Source organism: Brachyhypopomus gauderio, unplaced genomic scaffold, assembly GCF_052324685.1.
Source record: "Brachyhypopomus gauderio isolate BG-103 unplaced genomic scaffold, BGAUD_0.2 sc44, whole genome shotgun sequence".
NCBI lineage: Eukaryota > Metazoa > Chordata > Actinopteri > Gymnotiformes > Hypopomidae > Brachyhypopomus > Brachyhypopomus gauderio.
Window position 1 is genome coordinate 928,999 of NW_027506870.1, and position 25,370 is coordinate 954,368.

Consider the following 25,370-nt stretch of genomic DNA (forward strand, 5'->3'; position numbering starts at 1 on the left):
CTTCCTTTCTTGGTAGTTTCTGTCTTGCTACATCATTTTCTGTCAGACACTTTATGCCATCCACCCCACCCTGCCTGCACTCTCTTCTTTACCTCTTTCACTTCCTTCTACTACTATTGAGTATACAGGTACATTATTACAGTCCTGATTTCATGGATTTGATATTTTATTCACACATCTGGTTTTCTTTATAAAATGTTTAAATACTATAACAGAAATTATAGACTACTGTTTAGCACTATAATCATATTTGTTGTATTTTAAGTATTTAATTTAAATTAATAACAAATTTCAAAACATGGTAGCCTCCATCTTCTTAATCATTCATCTGTTTCAGATATGAATTCCAGAGTGTCTGCAGAATGTCAGGTGTCTCACAATTCACACATGTACAAAGATAATTGGGACAATAACCAGTCCTTACTCAATGACTAATATCAGGGATTCTCAACCCACACTTGCTCATTTATGTCACGTTACGGTCCCCGACCCCTCCCTATTGGGCATGTGTTTACGTTGTCTGCGTCTACTCGTCTGCGTCTACTCGTCTGCGTCTGTAGATCTCCGTGGGTGCGGTTACGTCTTGTGTTAATCCATCTCACCTGTGGCTCGTCTCGTCATCACTTGGGGTTTATGTTTTTTGTCTATTTAATGTGCGCTCGCAAAGTGTCCTGTGCTCGTCGTTATTTGAGTCTTACATGTCACTTTATGTGTTCTCGTTATACGTGCGCCGTCTGCGCAATTCTGTGTTAATCAGTGGCGCAAAAAGGGGGAATGCAGCGTATGCGACGCATAGGGGCGCTGCACTAGAGGGGGCGCCAAATTGATAAGATATAATACTTAATTAGTGTCCATCTTACGTTCGCCCCCCGTCAACAACTTTCGTTCGGGGGGCGCCGATAGTATGTTTGCATACATCTCAGAAAGTAAGTAATTGCACCCCTGGTGTTAATAAACGTTACGTGTGGAATGAGAGCCGGATTCCTGTCTCGTCCGTCGCTGTCCGCCACACGTCACAATTTACATTATGTCGCGACCTACTTTTATACAATACACATATTATAACAAGTTAAAAGGGTTAACAATTGTGCTTACCATGGCAACAAGAATGGTTTGCATGCAGGGCTCCAGACAAAAATTGCTCAATTACTCAAACCCTAAAAGAAAAAAATCAGGCACCAATAACTTTTTCTAGGCACCATAATAATATACAAACTAATAAGCATTGCAACATACATCAGGCCATCTGTTATTTAGGATCTCTGCCGTCCAACATGCCTGATGTCTTTCTCTTCCTTGTAACTGCAGTAAAGTTGGTTTCATGTTTGCATATTCCCGTATTCAGAATTAGATATGTTATTTTAAATGTACTACTGTCAACATCTACAAATTACCTTATGGACGAAAGTGGCGGTCGTAAAGGCCCCAGAGCACTGCACACTCTGTTTTTCTGCAAAATATTTCAATAGTTTTTAAATGATCCTTCAAAAGACCATAAAACAAGTTGTTACATATTAAGTGCATCTTAAACAACAACCTACTACTCTTGAATGGGTAGCTCTACTGTAACGCTGCTCGCGCAGCGGAGCGAGAGGACGGACACAATTGCTGAGATGACCGAAATCAGGGTCAAACAGAAAAGCATTGGTCAAGTCCGATAGGGAGTCCGAACATAAAACACTTAGCGACATACTGAACACTAGGAAATGAAACACGGGAAAACGCAGACGACTGAAACGAACAAATAACACAGGGCAACAGGGCAGCAAACGGGAAGTACTCACAAGAACAGGATAACGACGCATAAAGCACAAACCAATAGATAGACAAAACCACGGATAACTAGACTGGGGAAATACTGGGACTTATATACAAAGAACTAAACTAGGGACAGGTAACGGCAATGACACGGGGGCGTGGTAACAAACAAGGAATCACGGAGACAAACGAGTGGGGCGGGATAAACAGGCACAGACACAAGGGAACTCGGAGTGACAGCCAAGGGAGGGGGCGAGGCCATACGTGACATCTACTTATCTCTTTGTGGTGGTCAGTTTTTGTTTAAACATTTCAATAGCTTTTAAATGTCACGCTGACAACTCTGAACCCCTCCTTGTGGGCGTGGCCCTATGTTGTCTGCATGCCGTTATGTCCATGTTTGTAGTTCCGTGGGTGTGGGTTGTTTGTGAGCATGTTCGTTAGTCTCACCTGTGCCTTGTCTCGTGATCACGAGGGTATGTGTTATTCAACTATTTAATGTGCGTTCGCGCAATATCTCGTGCTCATCTTTGTCTAAAGCTCGTGCCGTTGTGAGTGTTCTATGTTGAGTGCTTGCGCTATCTGCGCCGCACTTTATGCGTTGTGCACCAAATAAACGTTGTTTGTCAGAAGTTGTGCCTGCCTCCTCCTACCATTACATTAAACGGTCATAAGACCATAAAACAAGGTCTATTACACAAAATGCATCCTAAATACAGTAACAACCTACAACTCAGATATCGGTATTTCTACCTTGCACCTACCTTGTCGCGACCCACCAGTTGAGAATCACTGACTAATATCATTAATGATCAGATATTTAGAGGAAATCTTAACAAAATTTAAAAATGGATTTTTAATTGACTTCTTGTTGTAGGTCAGTTTCACTGTGAAATGTGGAGAGACTTTACTGAATATCACTGATGGACCTCTCTCAAAGGAGGTAGGTAATGAAGAAGCACAATCTGAAAGAAAGTGACCTTTGAAGTGTCATACTTGTGTTCACAGGATGGATGTGCATTTACGTTCTTTATCTTCCCTTCTGCTTACTGATCAGGTTGTGAGCCAAAAACTCAATATGATGTTCAACATCACAAAGAACCTGCAGTATACTAATAATTCAGATGCTCTCATAACCTATGGAAACACAATACTGAAAGTCACAGTTAAACTGGTATCTGCACTGGTGAAGACAACAGAAACCAACTACTCCATGTACATCCCTCTCAATGGCTTAGGTAAATATATATTCAATTAAGTGACTTAGCATTCCAGATACTATTTGGTGCTTGGTACAGTGCTTTCTCTGGGATTGCTGTTAAGTGATTACAGTTCTAGAGTTGCTTTTATATTGTGTCAACTGAAGCCTTCTCTAGTTATCTAAATCGCAAACCACATAGAAACATCCTTCCACAAATAAACACAAGAAACCCCTGTATACTGAAAACACATTTAATTATTCAACCATTATTCAAGAACAAATGCGCAGTCTTGCATCGGTAGCCAACTATACCCAGGACGAGATTACTGAAAACATAAGCTTCTTTTGTAAGTCAACTTAAGATCTTCAACATACATAAACCAAGCATTAAATATACTTATATCATATATTTATATAAGAGAAATCCATCCCAAAACCAAACTGAAGTTTATTTCAGTAGACATATCAAAACAGAAGAAACATTACTTTAGGTATTGCTTTAAAAATTTCACCAGATATGCATGGTAAAGGTTAACCCCTCCTACTTACTGTAATATGTAAAAATATGTCTAATATCTACAGCACTGATGGAACATGGGGCTAGATTACAATTATTGTCTTGTTATTACACTTATTGTCTTGTCAGATATCCAGGTTTTTGCAGTTGGACCAAACACCTCCATAAATGAAGTCATTCATCTTGAACGAAGCAACAACGCTTGGATGGAAATCGACCTTATCAAGATTTCACAAAAAAATAATGGTACCATTGTAATCCTTTCACCTTTACACCAGACTTCTGAGGCTTCCATCCACCAGGGTTGGGTCAGCATCAGACTGGACAGGAGGGGCAGTTGATCCAGTCATTATTCAGTTACCCTTCAGGGCTATACTCTATATACACACATATATATATATATATATATATATATATATATATATATATATATATATATATATATATATATATATTATGGCAAGCCGTTCAGGAAAAAACTATATATATATATATATATATATATATATATATATATATATATATATATATATATATATATATATATATATATATATAATGACTGCTAAGTCTGAATATATGGAATGAAACCTGAGAATATGGAACGAAAGTCTGAATATATGGAATGAAAGTCTGAATATATGGAATGAAAGTCTGAATATATGGAATGAAAACCTGAATATATGGAATGAAACCTGATGTCATCGACGCACTCGCACCATTTTGTGACTCGCACCATATTCAGACTTTCATTCCATATATTCAGACTTCATTCCATATATTCAGACTTAGCAGTCATTCTATATATATAGTTTTTTATAGTTTTTTCCTTGCCTAAAGGCTTGCCATATATACAGTGGGGAAAATAAGTATTTAGTCAGTCACCAATTGTGCAAGTTCTCCCACTTAAAAAGATGAGAGAGGCCGGTAATTGACATCATAGGTAGACCCCAACTATGAGAGACAAAATGTGAAAAAATTTTTTTTGAGAATTGAGAAAATCATTTTGTCTGACTTTTAAAGAATTTATTTGCAAATAATGGTGGAAAATAAGTATTTGGTCAATAACAAAAGTTCATCTCAATACTTTGTTGTATATCCTCTGTTGGCAATGACAGAGGTCAAACGTTTTCTGTAAGTCTTCACAAGGTTGGCACACACTGTTGCTGGTATGTTTGCCCATTCCTCCATGCAGATCTCCTCATGTTTCATCTTCATTGCCCTTGCTGATGGAAGGAGGTTTGCACCCAAAATCTCACAATACATGGCCCCATTCATTCTTTCATGTACACGGACCAGTCGTCCTGGTCCCTTTGCAGAGAAACAGCCCCAAAGCATGATGTTGCCACCCCCATGCTTCACAGTTGGTATGGTGTTCTTTGAATGCAACTCAGCATTCACTGTCCTCCAAACACGACGAGTTGTGTTTTTACCAAATAGTTCTACTTTGGTTTCATCTGACCATATGACATTCTCCCAATACTCTTCTGGAACATCCAAATGCTCTCTAGCAAACTTCAGACGTGCCTGGCTTAAGCAGGGGGACACGTCTGGCACTGCAAGATCTGAGTCCCTGACGTCGTAGTGTGTTGCTGATGGTAGCCTGTGTAACGTTGGTCCCAGCTTTCTGCAGGTCATTCACTAGACCCCCCCTTGTGGTTCTGGGATTTTTCCTCACCGTTCTTGAGATCATTTTGACCCCACGGGCTGAGATCTTGCGTGGAGCCCCAGATCGAGGGAGATTAGTAGTAGTCTTGTAGGTCTTCCATTTTCTGATTATTGCTACCACAGTAGATTTCTTCACACCAAGCTTCTTGCCTATTGCAGATTCAGTCTTCCCAGCCTACAATTCGGTTTCTGGTGCCCTCCGACAGCTCTTTCGTCTTCACCATAGTGGAGTTTGGAGTGTGACTGTTTGAGGTTGTGGGCAGGTGTCTTTTATACTGTTAACGACTTCAAATAGGTGCCATTAATACAGGTAATGAGTGGGGGAAAGAGGAGCCTCTTAAAAAAGAAGTTACAGGTCTGTGACAGCCAGAAATCTTGTTTGTTTGTAGGTGACCAAATACTTATTTTCCACCATTATTTGCAAATAAATTCTTTAAAAGTCAGACAAAATGATTTTCTTAATTTTTTTTTCACATTTTGTCTCTCATAGTTGAGGTCTACCTATGATGTCAATTACAGACCTCTCTCATCTTTTTAAGTGGGAGAACTTACACAATTGGTGACTGACTAAATACTTATTTTCCCCACTGTATATGTGTTTGAGAGTAGCTGTAATGTACAGTGGCCTATTTTATGTTACAGCATTCATATATGTAGCATCTGTGGAAACATTTGAGGATACAGTAGCTGTGTCACTGAGGACTGTAGAAAATAAAAGGTGCAGCAATCTAGTTCTGTCACTTTTGCATGAACTCAAGGAACTATTTGATCATCACATTCAGCATTTAAGTGCCAGTTTGGAGAAGGAATTTCTGCTCATAGTTATATAATTTCAATTGATGTACTGATGTTTCATACTTCAGGATCAGCTGCTGTGGCTTTCATGATCTACACCAACATGTCAAGCATGCTGAATTCCATCTTATTCAATACAAGTAACAATACAGTGAAGACCATCATATCCACGGTGGTGTCAGCTACTCTCCCTAAAACCAACATCACTCAGTTCACCGAACCAGTGAACATCACCCTGCGTCACAATACAGTGAGTTTTATGTCATAAAATTCATGCCTCATTTTTTAATTTTTATGCATTTGAATTATCAAAACCTGAAACACCGTTATAGACACCAGTTTTATATAAACACCACTTTTTGTGATTGTAACATTGCTGAAGTGATAGCAGCATGCAGAACCACTGGTTATTATTATTAGCAATAGTAGTACATTAACTACTATTAGCTACTAGCTACTATGATGTGGTGGTTAGCACTGTCACCTCACAGCAAGGTGGTTTGGGTTCGATTCTCGGTCTGGTCCGCTCTGTGTGGAGTTTTCTGATGCTCCAAAGGAGGCAGTCCATCTGGTTCACTAAGATTCCTCTCTGTGATGCTAAATTAATAAAGTGCAAAGCAAACTATCCGTGGCCCCATTCCAGCTTATATAACTGTATTTACTTGGTTTTTGCCATTATCTGTGGTGGCTGGGATATTTGTATTGGACATTTCTAGCTTCCACTTCACAACTGCTCCTGTCAGTACCTGCGCCAGATGTATGCTCATGCAACTATCATAGAAAGAGCGTGTCTGTAGATTTATGCTTGTTTGACTATCATAGAGGGTGAGTCTTGGGGCAGTCATGGCCTGGTGGTAGGGAACTGGTCTTGTGACTGGAGGATCGTGGGTTCGATTCCCAGACCTGAGGCCATGACTGAGGTGCCCTTGACCAAGGCACCTAACCCCAACTGCTTCCCGGCCGCCGGGCTAGGGCTGCCCACCGCTCTGGGCACGTGTGATCCACAGCCCCCTAGTAATCACTAGAGTGTGTGTGTGTGTTCTAACTGCACAGATGGGTTAAAAGCGGAGGACAAATTTCGATTGCGGTGTAAAAATCACAATTGACAAAATACGGCATATTTACATTACATTTACAGTCTCTAGCACTGAACGTCTCATCTCCCACTCCACTGTGATGAAGTGAGCAGTCACAGTCAGGTAGCTCTCTATTGCCCTGGAGGTCCAGCTGTCTGTGGTTAAGTCGACAGAAGATTTTTTGGATAATTCGTTGACAATTTTGGTATTTTCAGGTTCATAAAGAAAAATCTTCATACTGTGTACGCGCAAGGGGGTTTTGTAAAGTGGCTCAAGCACTTTAATCATACTTTTAAACCATTTGTTTTTCACAACAGAATACGGCCTCATGTCTGCAGTCCCAATAGACTTGGTAATAGCATTAGTTCTGTCAGGGCTGACTGGGATGCCACCCCTTCAGCCACCACAGGAGGGAGCTCCCGAGTCAGGACTAGACTCTCTGATCATGTGCCTGTTACAAGGTGTCTCGCCACCTTCCTCTCTCTTGGTCTTTCTCTTTTTGTCTTTGCTTATTAGAATCCCTATCTCCTGCGCCGCTTCCTGGCCCATCAAGTTTTTCCCCAGCTATATCCTTCCTATCAGTTTGTTACGTCTGAGACTCGCAAAAACTAACATGTTTGCAAAGAGAGCTTACTTTGGTTTTGCACACAAGGGGTTAAAATCTCAGTAGTAGCGGAAAGAGACGAATAACCCACAAGAACACTTGATTGCACATTTAAGTTGACGTTAATTTGAATGTACAGTTTTATCTTAATTTTGCTCTTAATTTAATATTTATTTTGCACTCAAAGTTGTTAGTTCATACTTATTTTTTGTATTATGTTAGTGATCCCGTGTCACTTCGCGCTTCAGCTTTTGCAAATTCACTCTTTTGCGGATTTTGTGATGGGCAGGGTGAGAAATAAAATGAAAGCGATCACGCCAAGTCTCAGGGAAAATGGAAGGTTTAATAGAAAAGTGCGCAAACCAAAAACCCGTGACATGATCCAAATGAAGGATATAATGACCAGCGGTCAACTGGTACAAAGACAAGACATATATACCCTCAGGTGAGACGGATCGCGGGCTTTGCCCACCTGAGGGACGAACACAACAACACAACAACCGGACAGCTGGCGCTGTGGACGGAGGTAACCAGTAGGGGGCCTGCCGTACCGTGACAGATTTTTATAAGATATTAATGGGGAAAAATAATTTGCAGGTCTTCGCTTTTTCGCCGGTTGTCTGTGGATTCCAATCGGTGGGAAAAACATTTATTTTATGATATATATTTTTTTACATGAAAAAATTTCAAAATGTATAAAAATATATTATATAAGTATTAAATAAGTATTAATTCTAACAATAAAGGAATGTTATAAAAAATAAAATAGTACGAATTACAGTAAATAGTGCATATTTCCCCACGGAAACGAGAAGCAGCATCTTGCCTGAGACGCTACTTGCCTACATGAGATTGTAAACAACACGACTGGTTGCTCGCTGGATAAGCACACATGCACAGAACAGTGTGGAAATGGTTATTAAGGGATGGGAAATGTTTATGTAACGTAAAGGTGTAGGGAGGGTTTATAAAGCCTTAATATAGTGTATAAATACTTAAATAAATATACCGTTTCTACTTTTTTTCGGTTATTGCGGGTGGTTCTGGAGTCTCCAGAATGCGATAAACGGGGGATTACTGTATTTGTAATGTAATTTATATTTCCTATAATAAACCCAACATTTAGTTGTATATTTTTTATATATCTATTTTTCGTCTCCTGGTCACCAAGGCCGTGAACTAAACTGAAACATGAACCGTTCAGCCGTGTATCAGTTAGGTGGGTCGGAGTCCTGCCAAGCACGGAACAATTAGGTGAACAAATCTTTTGAACGATTCTTTTTAGTGAACTGATTCTAATGATTCAGTTCATCTAAAACAACTGCTGTGCCCATCACTACTCAGGAGTCACTTTCTTTTAAAAAGCAGAAACCTCTTGCCTCAATTAAAGGTCCTTTACACACGTACATGGCCAAGACGCATTGACAGACAAACTGTAGGAAAAGCGAGAGGACTAAATAGAAGGGCAACAAGGGAATAAATGCAACACATTTGAAAGCAATAACAGATGAAACAAATTAGATGAAAGGCGTGGAAAACCAAGAACGAATGCATGTACAAAGAAAAACACGGAGGAGGAAGACCCAAAGAGTGGCTACTCATTACACAGTTATATTTTGACTTTGGGAAGGGTTTTTTGTTTGACAGGGTGTTGGCCTCAGCCAGTTCAAGGATTCAAGGAGACTATTGTAGGTACCATGCTAAACCAGCAGGTGGCAGTACCACTGGCAACACATTAAACAAGCTTGCTTTGATGGAAGTAAGGGTGTGTCTACAGTCCAGGTGTTTAAATACCCTGAACAGCCATAATTTCTCTCGCTCTGGTTTGACCGACACATAGGTTAGACCTAGGGGTGGGAATCGTTTACTATCTCACGATTCGATTCGATTCCGATTTTGGGGGCCACAATTCAATTCAAAATCGATTTTCGATTCAAAACGATTTTCGATTCAAAAAACGATTTGATTTATAAAAATTTCTGCTTAAGTCTATAAAATCTGCATGATCTACTACAGTCTGCTTTGCAAGACAGAATGACAAATACAGAAAACAAAGTGTCTTTCACATTTAATCAACAAAAATAATGTGCTTTGGTAAAATAAAATGCTTTTTGTTGTTACCAAAATTCTTGAGCTTCATTTTACAAGCTGTCAGGGCTGGCTCGGATGCTGTTCCCCCAGCCGTGGCTAGGGGCACCAGAGTCAGTCCCAGACTATAGGTGGCGTAACCATACGTTCTCAGCCAGTCTCTGCTTTCTCTGTGGTTGCTTCTCGTTTGAAGGTGTCTCACCACCTCTCTGTTATGCTTTCTCTTTACTTATTCGAGTATCTATCTCCTGCGTCGCTTCCTGACCCATCTCAAGTTTTCCCAATCCTGCATTTCTTCCTATCTGTTTTGCCTTTATTTTTGTGAAGGGTTTTATTTTGCTGCGGTGTTTTTTGCCAATTACTTCTTCTGGTGTCCTTGGTTTCGTTTTCGCGTTGCATATATCCGCGCTGTTTTTTAGTTACTGTTGTTATTTTGTTTCTTTCTCCCGTCTCACTACGGTTAACTGTTAGTTTTCCCGCGTTGTATTTTGCGCGTTGTTTTTTTGTTTCTATTTGCTCCATGCCCTCACGGTTTTGATTTCTATTCGCTTGCGCTTTGAGTCTCCCGTGTTGTTTTGTTTGTTCGTTCTGGATCGCTGTGCGCGTTTCCCTCTCGCTAATACATGTGACGTGTGTCAAACGTATTGCTTTTGCGAGCCGGCACTCGTGTCCACCCTTCTCTATATTATTTCACGCTGTGTGTACGTTCCCGTGCTCACCGCAATACACACGCCTTGCACACGAGCTACATTGTGTCAAGTTCGGTCTTCCCTAGCATTCGTAAATACCAAAATGAACCCATATTTTTGCCTTAAATGAAGACGGAACAGGTTGAATATCTCTTTCCTCCATCTGTCTTGAAACCTTTCCGCAGTGTGTCCCAGAACCTGCTGCGTAAAGTCTCGCGTAATTTTGTAATTACGTAACGCGACTTAAAATCGATTCTGAATCGTAGTAAATGAGAATCGATTTTTGATATATGAATCGATTTTTTGGCACACCTCTAGTTAGACATATTAAAGAGAGGCTCCGCCATTTCTCTCTCACCGGTTTTCTTTATTGAGAGCACACAACCTTTGATACGACTAACAGCAAACAGCTGAAAGTCGTACTACTTAATTAACGAGCCCGAGTTACGGTGTAATCTACCAACATACTGATCAACGTTACCGCGACAACAGATTCACCAAACGACTTCAATCCTACTTGCTGACACGGCCACACGGACTGAAACAAAGGCGATCAATTCCCTGTTAAACCGTGAACGAGACTCTCATTCCTGGACTTCATATCTAGAAGGACGATTCCCAGCACACCTGGACGACATCGCTTTATCAACGAGGTGCCTGTGGTGGAAATTCCCTCCTAATTCAGGGAGGACGACGACACTACCCCAAACCCTCAACATGTGAGACTCTTACCGCTGGGCATAGTTTATCAAAGGGCAAAGTTATTTGAACTGCAGACTTATCTAAGTTTAACTAAAACCTTCTCAGTGTTTTGTGTTCAACTTTGTTTAGATAGTCTTCATCAAGATTTGTATATACAAAGTTCTCTTTGCTGTGCATGCCACCATCGTTTATTTATCTGATTAATGGACAACTTGTAGTCTTCCCCATTCTCACACACCACATTAATTTTTAGTTATTTAGCCAGCGCCATTACTCTTTGTTCTGTTGGTTTTAAATAAATGTATCATTTATTTTCACCAAATTGTCTGTGTTGATGTCATTCAAAAGTGGTTGTTAGCAAAACCTCCAAAGAATTCATAGTTATATCCTTCAGATACCAAACCATTAATTACCTTTAGTTGATAACTAAACTTGTGGTTCTGGTATAATTAGAATATGAGACTGATTCTAAATTAATGAGACTGATTAATAATTAAGGTAAAACAAATTATATCTACTTTAAAGGATTAGTAGGTGAAACCCCTACACTATTGTCATTCACATCACATGTGGTACATGAGGTGGAATGAAATTAAGAATCCAGGGTCCCAGTTTTTACCCCAATAGCAGCAATATAATAAAAAAAATTAATAGAATAGAAAGAAATAAGTAAAATAAAAATAAAATAGAATAAGTGAAGTAAAAATAAATCTGTAACAAATAAATAAATCTGAGTACTTTCAAGTTATTTTTTAAAGTGACTGTGGGTAAAGTGTCCTTGTGTAAAGTGCACATTGTCAGAGAGACCAATTGAGTGCTGGTTCTCATTTAGAGTTTGAGAGTCTGACAGCTTCCGGGATGAAGCTGTTCCTCAGATGGGAAGTTCTGCACTTAATGCTCCGCAGCCTCCTGCCTGAGGGGAGCGGGACAAAAATTGAGCGTGCTGGGTGGGTGGGGTCCTTCATGATGCAGGCGGCCCTCCTCCTGCATCTGGAGGTGTAAATGTCTGTGGTGGTGGTGAGGTTGACTCCAACAAAATGCCAACACAGGAGGAAAGTGGTTACTTCCCCTGGCATTCTTAGTTCTGTTTTGTTTTACGCATTGAGTTTTTCATGTTCTCTGAGTTTTCTTTGTTATTTTTTCTCCCATCTCTTACGGTTGATTTTTCTTTTTACGTGTTATTCCGCGTTGTTTTGTATTGGCTTTCCTCCCGTGTTGTCACAGTCGAGTTTTTCCTTTGTACGCATTTTGTTTTGCGCGTTATTATTTTGTGTTAGGTATGTTACTGTGTTTGTACGCGTGGCTCTACCACTCCAACTGTACTCTCACTGTTTTTACAATAAATAGTTTTCTGTTTCTACAATAAATAGTTAACTGAACAAAAAAAAAAACTTTTGTTGTCATTTCTTTAAGGTTCAGTGTATCTTTTAATAATATATGTAACAAACTGTGATACCGTGATAACCGTGATACCGCGGTATTTTCTGAGATGGTTATCATACCGTGAAAATCTCATACCGTTGCAACCCTAGTCTCAACAAACAGACCTACTGCCTTTTAACAGTGCATGCTATGAACTCCAACGTTCTCAAGAAACAAATAAATCACCACCCTTCTTATGTCCTTAGAACGTCGCCCCTAATAGTGCTCTCATCTGTGTGGAATGGAAAGAAACTGGATGGACGGTAGATGGTTGTACAATTATTGAGTCCCACTCCAGTTACAGTGTGTGCTCCTATGTTCACCCGTCAACCTTCGCTCTCTTAATGCTGACCAATCCTTCAATGGGAGACAATGTAAGGTCAATTAAAGATTAATTACATGTAGATACAAAACATTATAAACTTTACCCAAGTATAACCTTTAACCACAAACAATTTTTCTAATAAATGCACTTAAACCCACTATTCCTCCTATCAAACTGTACTGGTCATATAAAGTAAATCAGTCCAAATGTTTAAGAATGAATCTAATTAATTAATGTATCTAACTGTCAAAGATGTGAAATGTTCTTTTGCTTTGCAGAGTAGCCCTCTGTTGCTATTAAACACAGTGGCTATGACAGTGGGACTGGTGTTCCTTAGTTTGAATCTACTAACCTTTGCCCTTTGCCTGCGAAACATGAGAGTGACAAATGTAGCTCAGATCAACTTGTGTGTAAGCCTGCTGCTAGCGCATCTCCTCTTCCTGCTCACACAACAATTCCTGCAGTATCTCCAACCTATTCAGGTCAGTTTATAGAGCTACACACATCTTTACTTTTTTTTTAGGTTTTACTCTATTTGGTCCCAACAGGTGATAGCCAGATATCTAACTAGTAAAATAATGAGTATTATTTAGATTAAAGAATAAAACAATTAAATAATGGTATGTGTCATGTTAGAATACATGAAGATTATTTTCTTTTCCTTTCTTTTCTTTTTCCTTTCTATGTTTCTCACCAGGCGGCTTGTGCAATAATAGCAGGTATCCTACACTTCCTCTTTCTCTCCTCTTTTGTGTGGATGTTCATTGATGCTGGTCTGATTTTCATCGTTGTGAAGAACCTAACAAAGATCAGATCAAAGCATGTGGAGGTGCTAAACTGGAAATGTCTGAGTATCATTGGATACCTTATTCCCATGATTGTGGTTAGCGTGTCTGCTGGACTTGTCCCTGAAGGATATGGCAGTGAACAGTGAGTGTAGAGCTGACAAGTGTGGCTCAAGTGTGCAGTATGTATGTGAATATACTGGAGTCAATGGCAAGTCTGGTTTCTTCATTCATGTTTCTCTGTAGATGCTGGCTTAAGATGGACAAAGGCTTTATTTGGAGCTTCCTGGGTCCTGTTAGTTTAATTCTTGCAGTAAGTTCAACACTCTTAGATTTGGGAAATAATATTGCTTTGTCAATAAGTAGCCTATAGTTAATCACAATTATTGCAATTTCCTTTTATCTGCAGTCAAACCTGATCCTGTTCTTCATCATTCTACTCATCTTAACCTCAACTTTGAAACGAATAAAAAGTGACTTTTTGAAAGTCAAAGAGCCTATGAGTAATCAGCATTATTTAAGAAATGTCATCCTTAAAGCTTTGGCTCAGTTTTATATTATTGGTTGCTCCTGGATACTGGGTTTCTTCACAGACAGAAGTAAAGTGGTGGAGATCCTCTTCTTGATTCTCAACTCCCAGCAGGGCACCTTCATCTTCCTGGTCCACTGTGTCTTCAACCAAGAGGTAAGCAAACACCAAGCCAAAATAATCAAACACTTACCTGAGGTTACCTTTTATAAAAGTCATCCCATAGCTAAATCACTTCAGTGAACTAAGGCATTTACCACGTGGTTTATTTATTCAGCAAAGGAAATTACAATCTTCACATTTAGGCAACTAAATCAGAGGCCATTGTATCAGTATTCTGAAAGACTATTACAAGATCTAAAATAGTGCTAACAAGCAGAAAAAAAATCAGTGAACATGAACCATATCCTCCCAATCTCATCCTCCCAATGCAGACCTGTGTAACATTTCATAGAAAGAATATTCAAGGAAAGTGTACCAAACATGTAGTATGCTACTCCAAAAGCTATGAAGCAAAAATGAAAGTCAGCCAGATCACACTGGAACTGGGGCAAGCAGAGGGTCAAACACAGTCCAGCTTCAACAGTGGTAAACAAGTAAAGAAAATAGTAGAGTCTAATAATAGTCTGCCAAATGCCATAAATGTAAATAATCTATAGACTCTAGACTAGATCCAGTCTAGAGTCTATAGAAGGGGGACAAAACAGGAATAAGTTACCCAGGATACCTTGGCATAAACACAGTAACTTCACACTGAAGAGGCTGAAAATGTGAGTTTTACAGAGTTCTTTCGGTGTAGATAGATGTGAGAAGAGTGTGATTTATTAATATTTATTATTTATGCACAAATCCATAATCAGTGTTAGATAAATGTTCCGAGAGAATACCTTGAGAGGTGTCCAACAAAAAGACAAAACCAACAAATAAAGACTTAGACGACAATCACAAAATACAACACAGAATAAATGTTACCACAATGAAGAAACCAAATAACAAGAACAGGGCTGTCAAAACCAACACACTACAAAAAACACAAGTCAGTTCACAACAACACAGACGTGTGTGGCCGGTGGTTAGTAAACCTGTAAGGCAAATCAGGGTAGCAAACTGGTGGATGTAGAAGGGATGTAGGAGGCAATATGACGGCTTTCACTTGTCTTTACTGTTGGGGTCTTCTCATCTGTGAGAGCACGGGCGCTCTATGATGTGTACCTACATTTGCAGTGAGAACATGCAGAGCATTTCCCTCAAACTGCCAATGAGCAGAACTAGCTTTCACTTTTCAACTGTCATTTAGTCATTCACCTAATCTAGACTGTTGCTGACCCACAGAGTGAGCACCAAAATGTGCGGATAACAACCCTGAACCTAGCCAGAGCAAGAATCCAACCTGGCAACCTGGTCTACTGTTTATCAGTAGTTGTTAGATGTTTACCTTTTGTAAATATATGCCTCATTATGAAAATTATAGCCTACTAAATTATGCCTTTATATTTATCGTAATTTTAATTTACTATATTCTATCATATTAAGTAAAATATTTAATAAAATGTAATAAAATAACAAATTTATCCATATTTAAAAGCTTACTGTGGAACTACATTATCATCCATCATTTTTACATTACATTTTATCCAGAGTCTGCTCGTCCCAGTTTTTACAGAAAGAGAGATGGTAAAAGTTTAATGCCTGGGACTTTGAATGAGAAAGAGGGGAACGTATTCACAGAGATCAGCAAGGGTTATTGTGGGTAAATCCATAATCAGAGTCCTTTAAACAGTCCATGGTCATAACAGGCAGGCAATCAGGCACAGAAGAGTTATTAATACAAGAAATGCTTAAACAAACTGAATGAGAACTTACACACACACCAGGAAAATTCAGGCAGGTAGAAGTAAATCAAGGTTACTTTCAATGACAAGCAATTGTGAGGACAAAGCACAGGGTATAAATACCTAACAAAACAAAGAACTAAACTATATACAGCTGAACACAATGACAAAGGGCGGAGATTCAAATGACAAGAGTATGACATCCAAAATGTCATACCAAAACAAAAAGAATACCAAAACAAGGAAATAAAACAGACAGGAGGAGCTAAACTTACAACCCGAGACAAGATTAACAGGTGGGGGGACCCCAATGTGACAACAGGTCTGTAGTCGAAGTGTTGACATATTCAAGAGTGGTACCATCCTGGCTGTCTTGAAAACAGTAGGTACTGAAACTAAGGAATTGCTGATGATGGCCCAAATAAAGGCAAGGAGATCTCTTGAAATTTTCTGGAACACAGTGGAAGGAATTGGATCATGCAGCCATGTAGTTGGATTTCTGGATGTCAGCAGTTGATTGATCTTGTTTGAGGAGAGAGGGGAGAAACAAGCCAGGTAGTTGGGCTAGAAATACTGGTAGGAAGAGTGGGCACAGTGAAAAAGGCTTGATGGTATGCTGCAATCAAGGTGACAAAATCCTTAGAAGTAAGAGAGGATGGAGGAGGAGAAGGGGGATGGTTAAGGAGAGAAGAAAAAATACTAAACAGCTTGCGTGGATTGACGAGTAACAGAATACTGATTGATAAGGAGAGCATAGAAATGAAAGTATTGGTAACTGTACTTTGTACAGGGAGAAAGGGAGAAAAAAATAAAAACCATGCCACCCTCGTTTGTTTACATTTGATGCTTCTCTCTGTATTCCTGCTCACAATGGACGTTGTGATAAGAAAAGGAACTGTGCTCCAAATCACTGAAACAAAAATAATGAATTATAGATACAAACACACAAAGATAGCATTTTAATATCACTTTCGCACACAGTGGCTGGAAAATGGACTCACTTATTGTTATCCACAAATTATTTTGGATGAGTCGAGTTGAGTCATTAGGGATGAGTTTCTAGTTTCAAGTCTACAAAATGGTATGACTTTGCATTCATGGGAAAGCTGCTAGAATGAATTCTCTGCTCTCAAGAAAGAACAAAGTTGCTCATTTAAACTTTGCCGGAGAGCACTTGGACGATAAATGGATATGGATATAAAGAGAAGAGCCTCCAATCAGTGAAGCAAGTTGGTGGAAATGTGACAGTCTGGGCCTACTCTTCTGCCTCCAGACCTGGATGACTCCATATTGCCTAGGGAACCATCAATTCCCAGGCATATGAACAAATTCTTGACCATAACCACATGCCATCAGTCAGTTGAAGCTGTGATGGAAATGAATTATGCAACAAGACAACGACCCACAGCATTCCAGCAAAACTATCAAGTAATGACTTATGAGAAAGAGAATTTGTACTCTTGATTGGCCCAGTCAAAGTCTGGATTTCAATCCCATAGAAATACTGTGGCAAGATCTGAAGTGGGCGGTACATTTACATTTAGAGTATTAGGGTACATGCCAGATGTCCCTCTAACCTCTCTCAGGTGATTGAGATCTGCAAGGAGGAGCGGGCAAAAATCCCAAAAAGCAGGTGTGAGACACTTTTTCATAGTTACAGAAGACATTTGGTTGAAGTAATGGCTGCAAAACAAGGTGCCACAAGCTACAAACTAAAAGCTCACATACTTTTGTACTGTTTACTTTTATTGAATAAATAATGAAAACATTTTTTTTCTGTGTGTGGTGAAAGATATATCTTGCTGATGCGCTGGGATACATCATCAGTGATGTATCCTGGGGTCTCTGGGTGTTTCGGGTCTTTCAACATCAGACACCCTCGCCCAGGCGACCCGACCGGAATCGATCAGACTCCGGTCTGTCCCAGCAGCATTCGTCCACGGATCAGCCCTCTTGATCCAAAGCCATCTTGTGGCTCTTTCTGCAGCTTCAGTTGCAGACCTGATGGCTTTCCTCTTTGCCTCACTGGTGAGGCCCAGCATGGTGAGGACTTTACAAAGGGACCGCCCTGCAAATCCTCGGCATCCCACCTCCAGAGGTTCACAGTATGTCCTCCAGCATTTGCTCCTACACTCCTCCACCAGCTCCTGGTACTTGGCACGCTTCCTTTCATTTGCCTCCTCCATGCGTTCTTCCCAGGGCACTGTCAGTTCCAGAATGATCAACTGCTTGGTGGAATCAGACACAATGAGCATATCTGGTTGGAGGCGAATCGATGTTATTCTTGCTGGAATCTTTAGCTGTTTGCCCAGGTCCACTTCCAGCTGCCAATCTGTGGCAGTGGTAAGGAGACCTGAACTGGCCCCTGCTTGAATATTGGGCTTCTCTCCAGCTCTGTGAAACCTGATGGACTTGGGCTTGCAGTGTCCCTTGGTGCTCTTAATGGCCTTGGCTATACTCTCATCAACCGCCTTTAGCACCTGGTCGTGGCGCCAGCGATAATGCCCCTCTCCAAGTGCTTTCGGGCAACTACTGAGGAGATGTTCCAGGGATCCCCGTCCTGGGCACTGGGGGCAGGATGGTGACTCTACTTTGCCCCAGACATGGAGGTTGGATGGACTAGGTAGGACATCATCAACCGCCTGGACTAAGATCCTGATGTTAAGGGAGTCTGCTCTCCAAATGTTGGACCAGGTGATCTTCCTTTGCAGAACATTCTCCCGTTTAGTCCAGGCTCCTTGCCTGCCCTCACTTCTTCCTGGATGAGCTGTTGCCGCTGTTTTCCCTGGGCCTTGTCCACCCTGATAGATGGGAAATAGCCAATACCTGCACGCCCTGATGCTATGGACCCAACCATCGCCTTCTGCCTCAGACGTGACTGCCATTTCCAGAGCCTCGTCCACCCTCCATTTTCAGCCTGTCCGCACCTGGATGCCAGCTAACGCCACCTTCTCATCCCTAGATTCCCTGTACTGCAGAGCTTCTCGAGTTCTGGTCACCATAAACTCCTCAGTGAGCCCCCTGAATGGAAGCTGCAAGATATTACTACTGCCATACAAGGCAGCACTGCTCAGGCTTCAGGGTATGCCAAGCCATCTTCGTAAGTAGCTGCTGATCTTTCTCTCCATGGCCTCTACAGTTGTAATAGGTATTGCATACACTAGCAGAGGCCACAGGATGCGAGGCAGGATGGAGTGCTGGTACATCCAGGCCTTGAATCTCCCTGGCAAGCCAGATCTGTTGACACATCTCAACCAGCTCTCAAGCTCCTTGCTGGTTCTCTGGATAGATGATGAGTCTTTTAGGCTGCAATGAAAAAGCTTCCCAAGACTCTTGACTGGCTGTTCTGTAATGGATGGGATAGTGGCTCCAGCCAGAGAGAAGCGGTACCTGTCTGTCACCTTTCCTTTCTTGAGCACCATAGATCTTGATTTTGTTGGCTTAAAGCTCATCCTTGCCCATGTGATGAGCTTCTCAAGTCCTAGCAAAATCCATCTGCTGCCCGGGACAGATGTAGTGGTGACAGTTAGGTCATCCATGAATGCTCTTATAGGGGGCTGACGTACTCCAGATTTTGTCAGGGGTCCCCTGCACTCCACCTCTGCTGACTTCACGATCATGTTCATGGCAAGTGCGAACAAGATGACTAAGATTGTGCAGCCCGTTATGATGCCCTTTTCAAGTCGATGCCAGTCTGATGTGCCCGACACAGCAGTGACTCTTAGCCTGAAATTGCTGTAATAGTCCAGGATAAGGTCTATGACTTTGGTGGGAACGTGATGTTGCAGGAGAGTAACCTCAACAAGCTTGTGAGGTATGGAGCCATACGCATTGGCTAGGTCCAGCCACAGTACGGTCAAATCTCCTTTCCCTTCATGCGCCTCTCTGATGAGTTGCGTTACCACTCCTGTATGTTCCAGGCATCCAGGCACTCCAGAAATCCCACCCTTCTGAACCGTTGTGTCAATATAACTGTTCTTCAGAAGGAACTCTGTTAGTCGTCGTGACAAGACGCTGAAGAAAATCTTGCCTTCGACACTTAACAGTGAAATCGTCCTAAACTGACTGATGTCCTTTGAGTCCTCTTCCTTCGAGATCCACACACCCTCTGCACATCTCCATTGGCCTGCCACTTGTCCCCTGCGCCAGATCACCCTCAACAGCTTCCACAAATATCGCTGTAGTTGTGGACAACGTTTATACACAGTGTATGAAACATCGCTGGGGCCTGGTGCTGATGCTGATCTGGCTCCCTTCACAACCTCCTGTATCTCAGCCAAGCTGGGCTCCTTCATCACAAACTCCACTGCTGGCGCCTGCAGGCTAATGAGGGACCTCTGTGGTCCAAGCTCTTGTTCCCTCTCTGGGTCGCTGAGGGTGTTGTGCAGAAAGATGTTTACCTCTGCCATTGAGCACATAAGGTTGCCACTCTGTTTATCCCCAGTTTCTTGGTGAAGATAAAGGGATTAGAGATGAACGCAGCACGCTTCCTTGCTCTCTCCTTTCTTCACCTTCGGTCCCCTTCTGCACGTCGCAGCATCATGAGCTTTTTCCTCAGAATGTTTCTAAGGTCTGCTAGGGGTTGTTGTTCTTCTTTACCTTCCATCTTTTACTGCTTCTTAAGGATCTGCAGTTCTTTCCGCAATTTTTGGATCTCAACAGCATCACGGTTTAGTGTGAATTTGGTCCTCGGGTTCCTGCCCTCACTGAGGCCAAACCTCTCTGCTGCATAGCTGACTATGATGGATGTCATGGTCTCAAGGCATCTGTCCACTTCTCCCTTCGTGGTGTTTTCCAAGATCTGGCTTACGTCTGTGTCGAACTGTGCCCATACTGCCCGGCTAATGGCTGAAGGCCACTTGATCCGCTTCTGATGGAATGATTTGCAGGGGTTTAGAGGCTCTACTGCTTGGAGAGACTGGGCACTATGGGGTGCTTCCTGGCCGAGCTCCTCCTGCATCTCACCAGGATCAAATCCTGTGCATTGCAATAAGTTCCCCTGGTCCCTACATTTCATCCTGGCCAGATGTATCTTGAGGCCACGCAAGTTCTTGCACACTTCTGCAGATGCATTGCACATTCGTAGTTGAGTTTCCATTGCCATATGTCGATACCGTGTGATACTGGCTCTCATTCTTCCCCCCTCTCGGGCTCCCCTGGGGGTATATCTCAGAAGGCTTATCCGTAGCAGAAATTGTGTTCCTCCCTCACGGGAGACACAGGTTGGGGTGCTAACACTCCCTGCCCTGTTTGCCGTCTTTCCGAGCTGTCAACTGTCTCTCCAGTTGTCACCAGACTCTCCCTGGTTGTCACCCAGTCTGTTCCTGAGTGTCACTGGCTAAGCCAGATTGACAGGTGAAAGATACATCTTGCTGATGCGCTGGGACACATCATCAGTGATGTATCCTGGGGTCACTGGGTGTTTCGGGTCTTTCAACATCAGACACCCTCACCCAGGCGACCCGACCGGAGTTGATCAGACTCCGGTCTGTGTCCCAGCAGCATTCGTCCACGGATCAGCCCTCTTGATCCAAAGCCATCTTGTGGCTCTTTCTGCAGCTTCAGTTGCAGACCTGATGGCTTTCCTCTTTGCCTCACTGGTGAGGCCCAGCATGGTGAGGACTTTACAAAGGGACCGCCCTGCAAATCCTCGGCATCCCACCTCCAGAGGTTCACAGTATGTCCTCCAGCCTTTGCTCCTACACTCCTCCACCAGCTCCTGGTACTTGGCACGCTTCCTTTCATTTGCCTCCTCCATGCGTTCTTCCCAGGGCACTGTCAGTTCCAGAATGATCAACTGCTTGGTGGAATCAGACACAATGAGCATATCTGGTCGGAGGCGAATCAATGTTATTCTTGCTGGAATCTTTAGCTGCTTGCCCAGGTCCACTTCCAGCTGCCAATCTGTGGCAGTGGTACTGGACTGAACTGGACTGAACCTGAACTGGCCCCTGCTTGAATATTGGGCTTCTCTCCAGCTCTGTGGAACCTGATGGACTGTGGATATATTGATTAATAATTATGAATTATAAAATGGGGCACCATCCTGATTTAAATACCATACTCCAACTTTAATTTAACTGAGTGAAATGCAAGTAAAACAACTTTAAAAGGCTAGATGAATGAAAGCAAATTTGACTAAAATGACATAAAACAACGTAGTTCTTTATCGTAGTAAGGGCAGTCAAGGGCAATACCCCGGGAATTACACATGGGCGGGTAGCAAGACTGTAGGGGTGGATGTGGATTATAGAGGTGGATGATACTAAAAAGGTAGTCCAGCATTACTGTGCACTGTGTTTTATTAACTCACTACATTTTTGGACAAATCAGACAAGTTACACTTCAAAATGAGGGTCGTTAAGCTTTCACCAGATCACACTTCCAACATATGATCTACTCAATGCATTACTCTTTAGTAATACCAACGGTTGCCTGCAGTTAACCACAGTCCTCTTAGCAGGCACAGGTGGTGGTCATAGTGTTCACATCATGAGCGAGGAGGGATCTCCCTCCGTACACCTGATGAGTCTTATACGTAAAGCTCCGACCCTGGCTAAACCAACTTCCCCCTCAAGGAACGACGTCCTTTAAAACAAATTTCCACAATACATATACGTACATACATACATACATATATAGTTATATATATATATATATATATATATATATATATATATATATATATATATATATATATATATATATATATATATATATATACATATATATATATAATTTCATTACTTTATATTGTCCATCACTGACCTCAATATCTTTTTAACCTTTAACCTTTGTGATTTCCAGGTGAGACAAGAGTACAGAAGGATATGGCGATCGTTGCTCAAGAAAAAAGTTGATAGTATGTTGATGTCACAAAGTTCAGGGAAGTGATGTGACTTGTACTATGTTACCTTTGTCAGTTCTTACATGTATATCCACTGCATTTAAATAATCAACCCAGATTTCAGTCTGAATGCATGATGTTTCATTTTCCTTTTCATGTGTATGTATGATGCTGTGGCTATATTACATCAATAATTATTCAAAATTTTAGTTATCAATTTATATCTATTACATAAAACAGAAGAGGCTGTTGTCATGATGCAAACCAAATGCTAATCTTATGCTATGACTTGTGCAACATTCTAATCAAATAAATAATTAGCATAAGTATGGAAGACACACTAAACTTGATAGTCAACATAAAAATTTTACAATAATTTCATTATCTTGTTCAAAAGAATATTTGTAAACAGATTACCAAACAAATAAAGTTTGAAGAAAACAGGTCAGATTTTATGTTCTAAAACACTATGTTCAGGTGGCATTATAAATTAGTAATCGCAACTTTTTGAATTTATAAAATTTGTATGTTTGTTTATGAATGGTGTGTTCTGGAGCTCGTTAAATAACCATATACAAAAAGATAGATAGATAGATAGATAGATAGATAGATAGATAGATAAGAATAGATAAGAATAGAATAAGTTACTATTACAAAAATAGATTCACTATGGATATGGGTATGTAGATATGTACATGAACATGTTGGAGACTGTATTGCAACTGTATTGATCAACTATTGTGATGTGTTATTTACATGTCAGCTGAATGTACAATTATGCGGTGGTAATAATAATAGTTGTAATAACAACAGCCCTGATTGCTGAGAGTAGTATGGAGGCAGAGTTGGTAGTGCGCTGTGTGCAGTATGAGTGGTAGTGTTATCGGTGAGGTGTGCAGTATGAGTGGTAGTGTTATCGGTGAGGTGTGGAGTATGAGTGGTAGTGTTATCGGTGAGGTGTGCAGTATGAGTGGTAGTGTTATCGGTGAGGTGTGCAGTATGAGTGGTAGTGTTATCGGTGAGGTGTGCAGTATGAGTGGTAGTGTTATCGGTGAGGTGTGCAGTATGAGTGGTAGTGTTATCGGTGAGGTGTGCAGTAAGAGTGGTAGTGTTATCGGTGAGGTGTGGAGTTCAGCAGAGTGATTGAGGAGGGAAAGAAGCTGGACCTGAGCCGACTGGTTCTGGCACGGATGCTCCTATATCTCCTCCCGATATGGAAGTAGGTTGAACAGTTTGTGGTTGGGGTGGGAGGGGTCCCTAATGATGCTGTGTGGGGTGGGAGGGGTCCCTAATGATGGTGTGTGGGGTGAGAGGGGTCTCTAATGATGCTGTGTGGGGTGGGAGGGGTCCCTAATGATGGTGTGTGGGGTGGGAGGGGTCCCTAATGATGCTGTGTAGGGTGGGAGGGGTCTCTAATGATGCTGTGTGGGGTGGGAGGGGTCCCTAATGATGCTGTGTGGGGTGGGAGGGGTCCCTAATGATGCTGTGTGGGGTGGGAGGGGTCCCTAATGATGCTGTGTGGGGTGGGAGGGGTCTCTAATGATGCTGTGTGGGGTGTGAGGGGTCTCTAATGATGCTGTGTGGGGTGGGAGGGGTCCCTAATGATGCTGTGTGGGGTGAGAGGGGTCTCTAATGATGCTGTGTGGGGTGGGAGGGGTCTCTAATGATGCTGTGTGTGGTGGGAGGGGTCCCTAATGATGCTGTGTGGGGTGGGAGGGGTCTCTAATGATGCTGTGTGGGGTGGGAGGGGTCTTTAATGATGGTGTGTAGGGTGTGAGGGGTCTCTAATGATGCTGTGTGGGGTGGGAGGGGTCTCTAATGATGCTGTGTGGGGTGGGAGGGGTCCCTAATGATGCTGTGTGGGGTGTGAGGGGTCTCTAATGATGCTGTGGTTGGGGTGGGAGGGGTCCCTAATGATGCTGTGTGCTCTACGCATAGCAATACTCCATTTAACTGTTTTTCTTTAACTGTCTTTACACTGATATCAGTTTAAACCAACAGTAATGTTAGAAATGACATTAGTTGACTGGGTCAACTGATACCATTAATGTTGGACCCAGAAACTCTCACCTGACAAACAAAGCAGCTTCCAGAAGCTTCAAGAAACTAGACCTAACTGTGAGGTCACCCTGCTATAATAAGATTAATTTTGCAAAACAAAATTTGGAGAATAGGTTGGGGAATGGGCTCTGACTGTTGTTTGTGCTTATGCACCAAATGGCAGTTCGGAGTACCCGGCCTTCTTGGAGTCCTTGGAGGCGATACTGGAAGGTGTCCCTCTGGGGATCCCATTGTTCTGCGGGGGACGTCAATGTTCACGTGGGCAATGACAGTAAGACCTGGAAGGATGTGATTGGGAGGAATGGCCTTTCCGATCTGAACCCAAGTGGTGTTTTGTTATTGGACTTCTGTGCTTGTCACAATCTGTCCATACCGAACATCATGTTCAAGCACAGAGGTGTCCATAAGAGCACATGGCACCAGGACACCTTAGGTCGCAGCTCAATTATCAATTTTGTAATTGTGTCATCG

The 25,370-nt window shown here is 41.8% G+C and overlaps 1 protein-coding gene across 1 annotated transcript; it reads left to right on the forward strand.

Moving 5' to 3' along the window:
• Nucleotides 1-340: 340 nt before the first annotated feature.
• LOC143486103 (adhesion G protein-coupled receptor E3-like) lies at nucleotides 341-24,062 on the forward strand. Its single transcript, XM_076985945.1, has 12 exons — nucleotides 341-369; nucleotides 2,636-2,701; nucleotides 2,816-2,996; nucleotides 3,606-3,722; nucleotides 6,008-6,189; nucleotides 12,727-12,894; nucleotides 13,124-13,327; nucleotides 13,543-13,775; nucleotides 13,877-13,943; nucleotides 14,040-14,133; nucleotides 14,224-14,315; nucleotides 22,799-24,062. The coding sequence occupies exons 3-12, from the start codon at nucleotides 2,837-2,839 to the stop codon at nucleotides 22,883-22,885; spliced, it is 1,404 nt and encodes a 467-aa protein (XP_076842060.1). The 5' UTR covers nucleotides 341-369; nucleotides 2,636-2,701; nucleotides 2,816-2,836; the 3' UTR covers nucleotides 22,886-24,062.
• The last annotated feature ends 1,308 nt before the right edge of the window (nucleotides 24,063-25,370 follow it).

Excerpts from the sequence above, each read along its gene's own strand:
- LOC143486103 (XM_076985945.1), top strand. The coding sequence starts at position 2,837 with ATGATGTTCAACATCACAAAGAACCTGCAGTATACTAATAATTCAGAT. Across the intron at positions 13,328-13,542 it reads AGTATCTCCAACCTATTCAG|GCGGCTTGTGCAATAATAGC; the intron begins GTCAGTTTATAG and ends GTTTCTCACCAG. Across the intron at positions 14,134-14,223 it reads GAAAGTCAAAGAGCCTATGA|ACAGAAGTAAAGTGGTGGAG; the intron begins GTAATCAGCATT and ends GTTTCTTCACAG.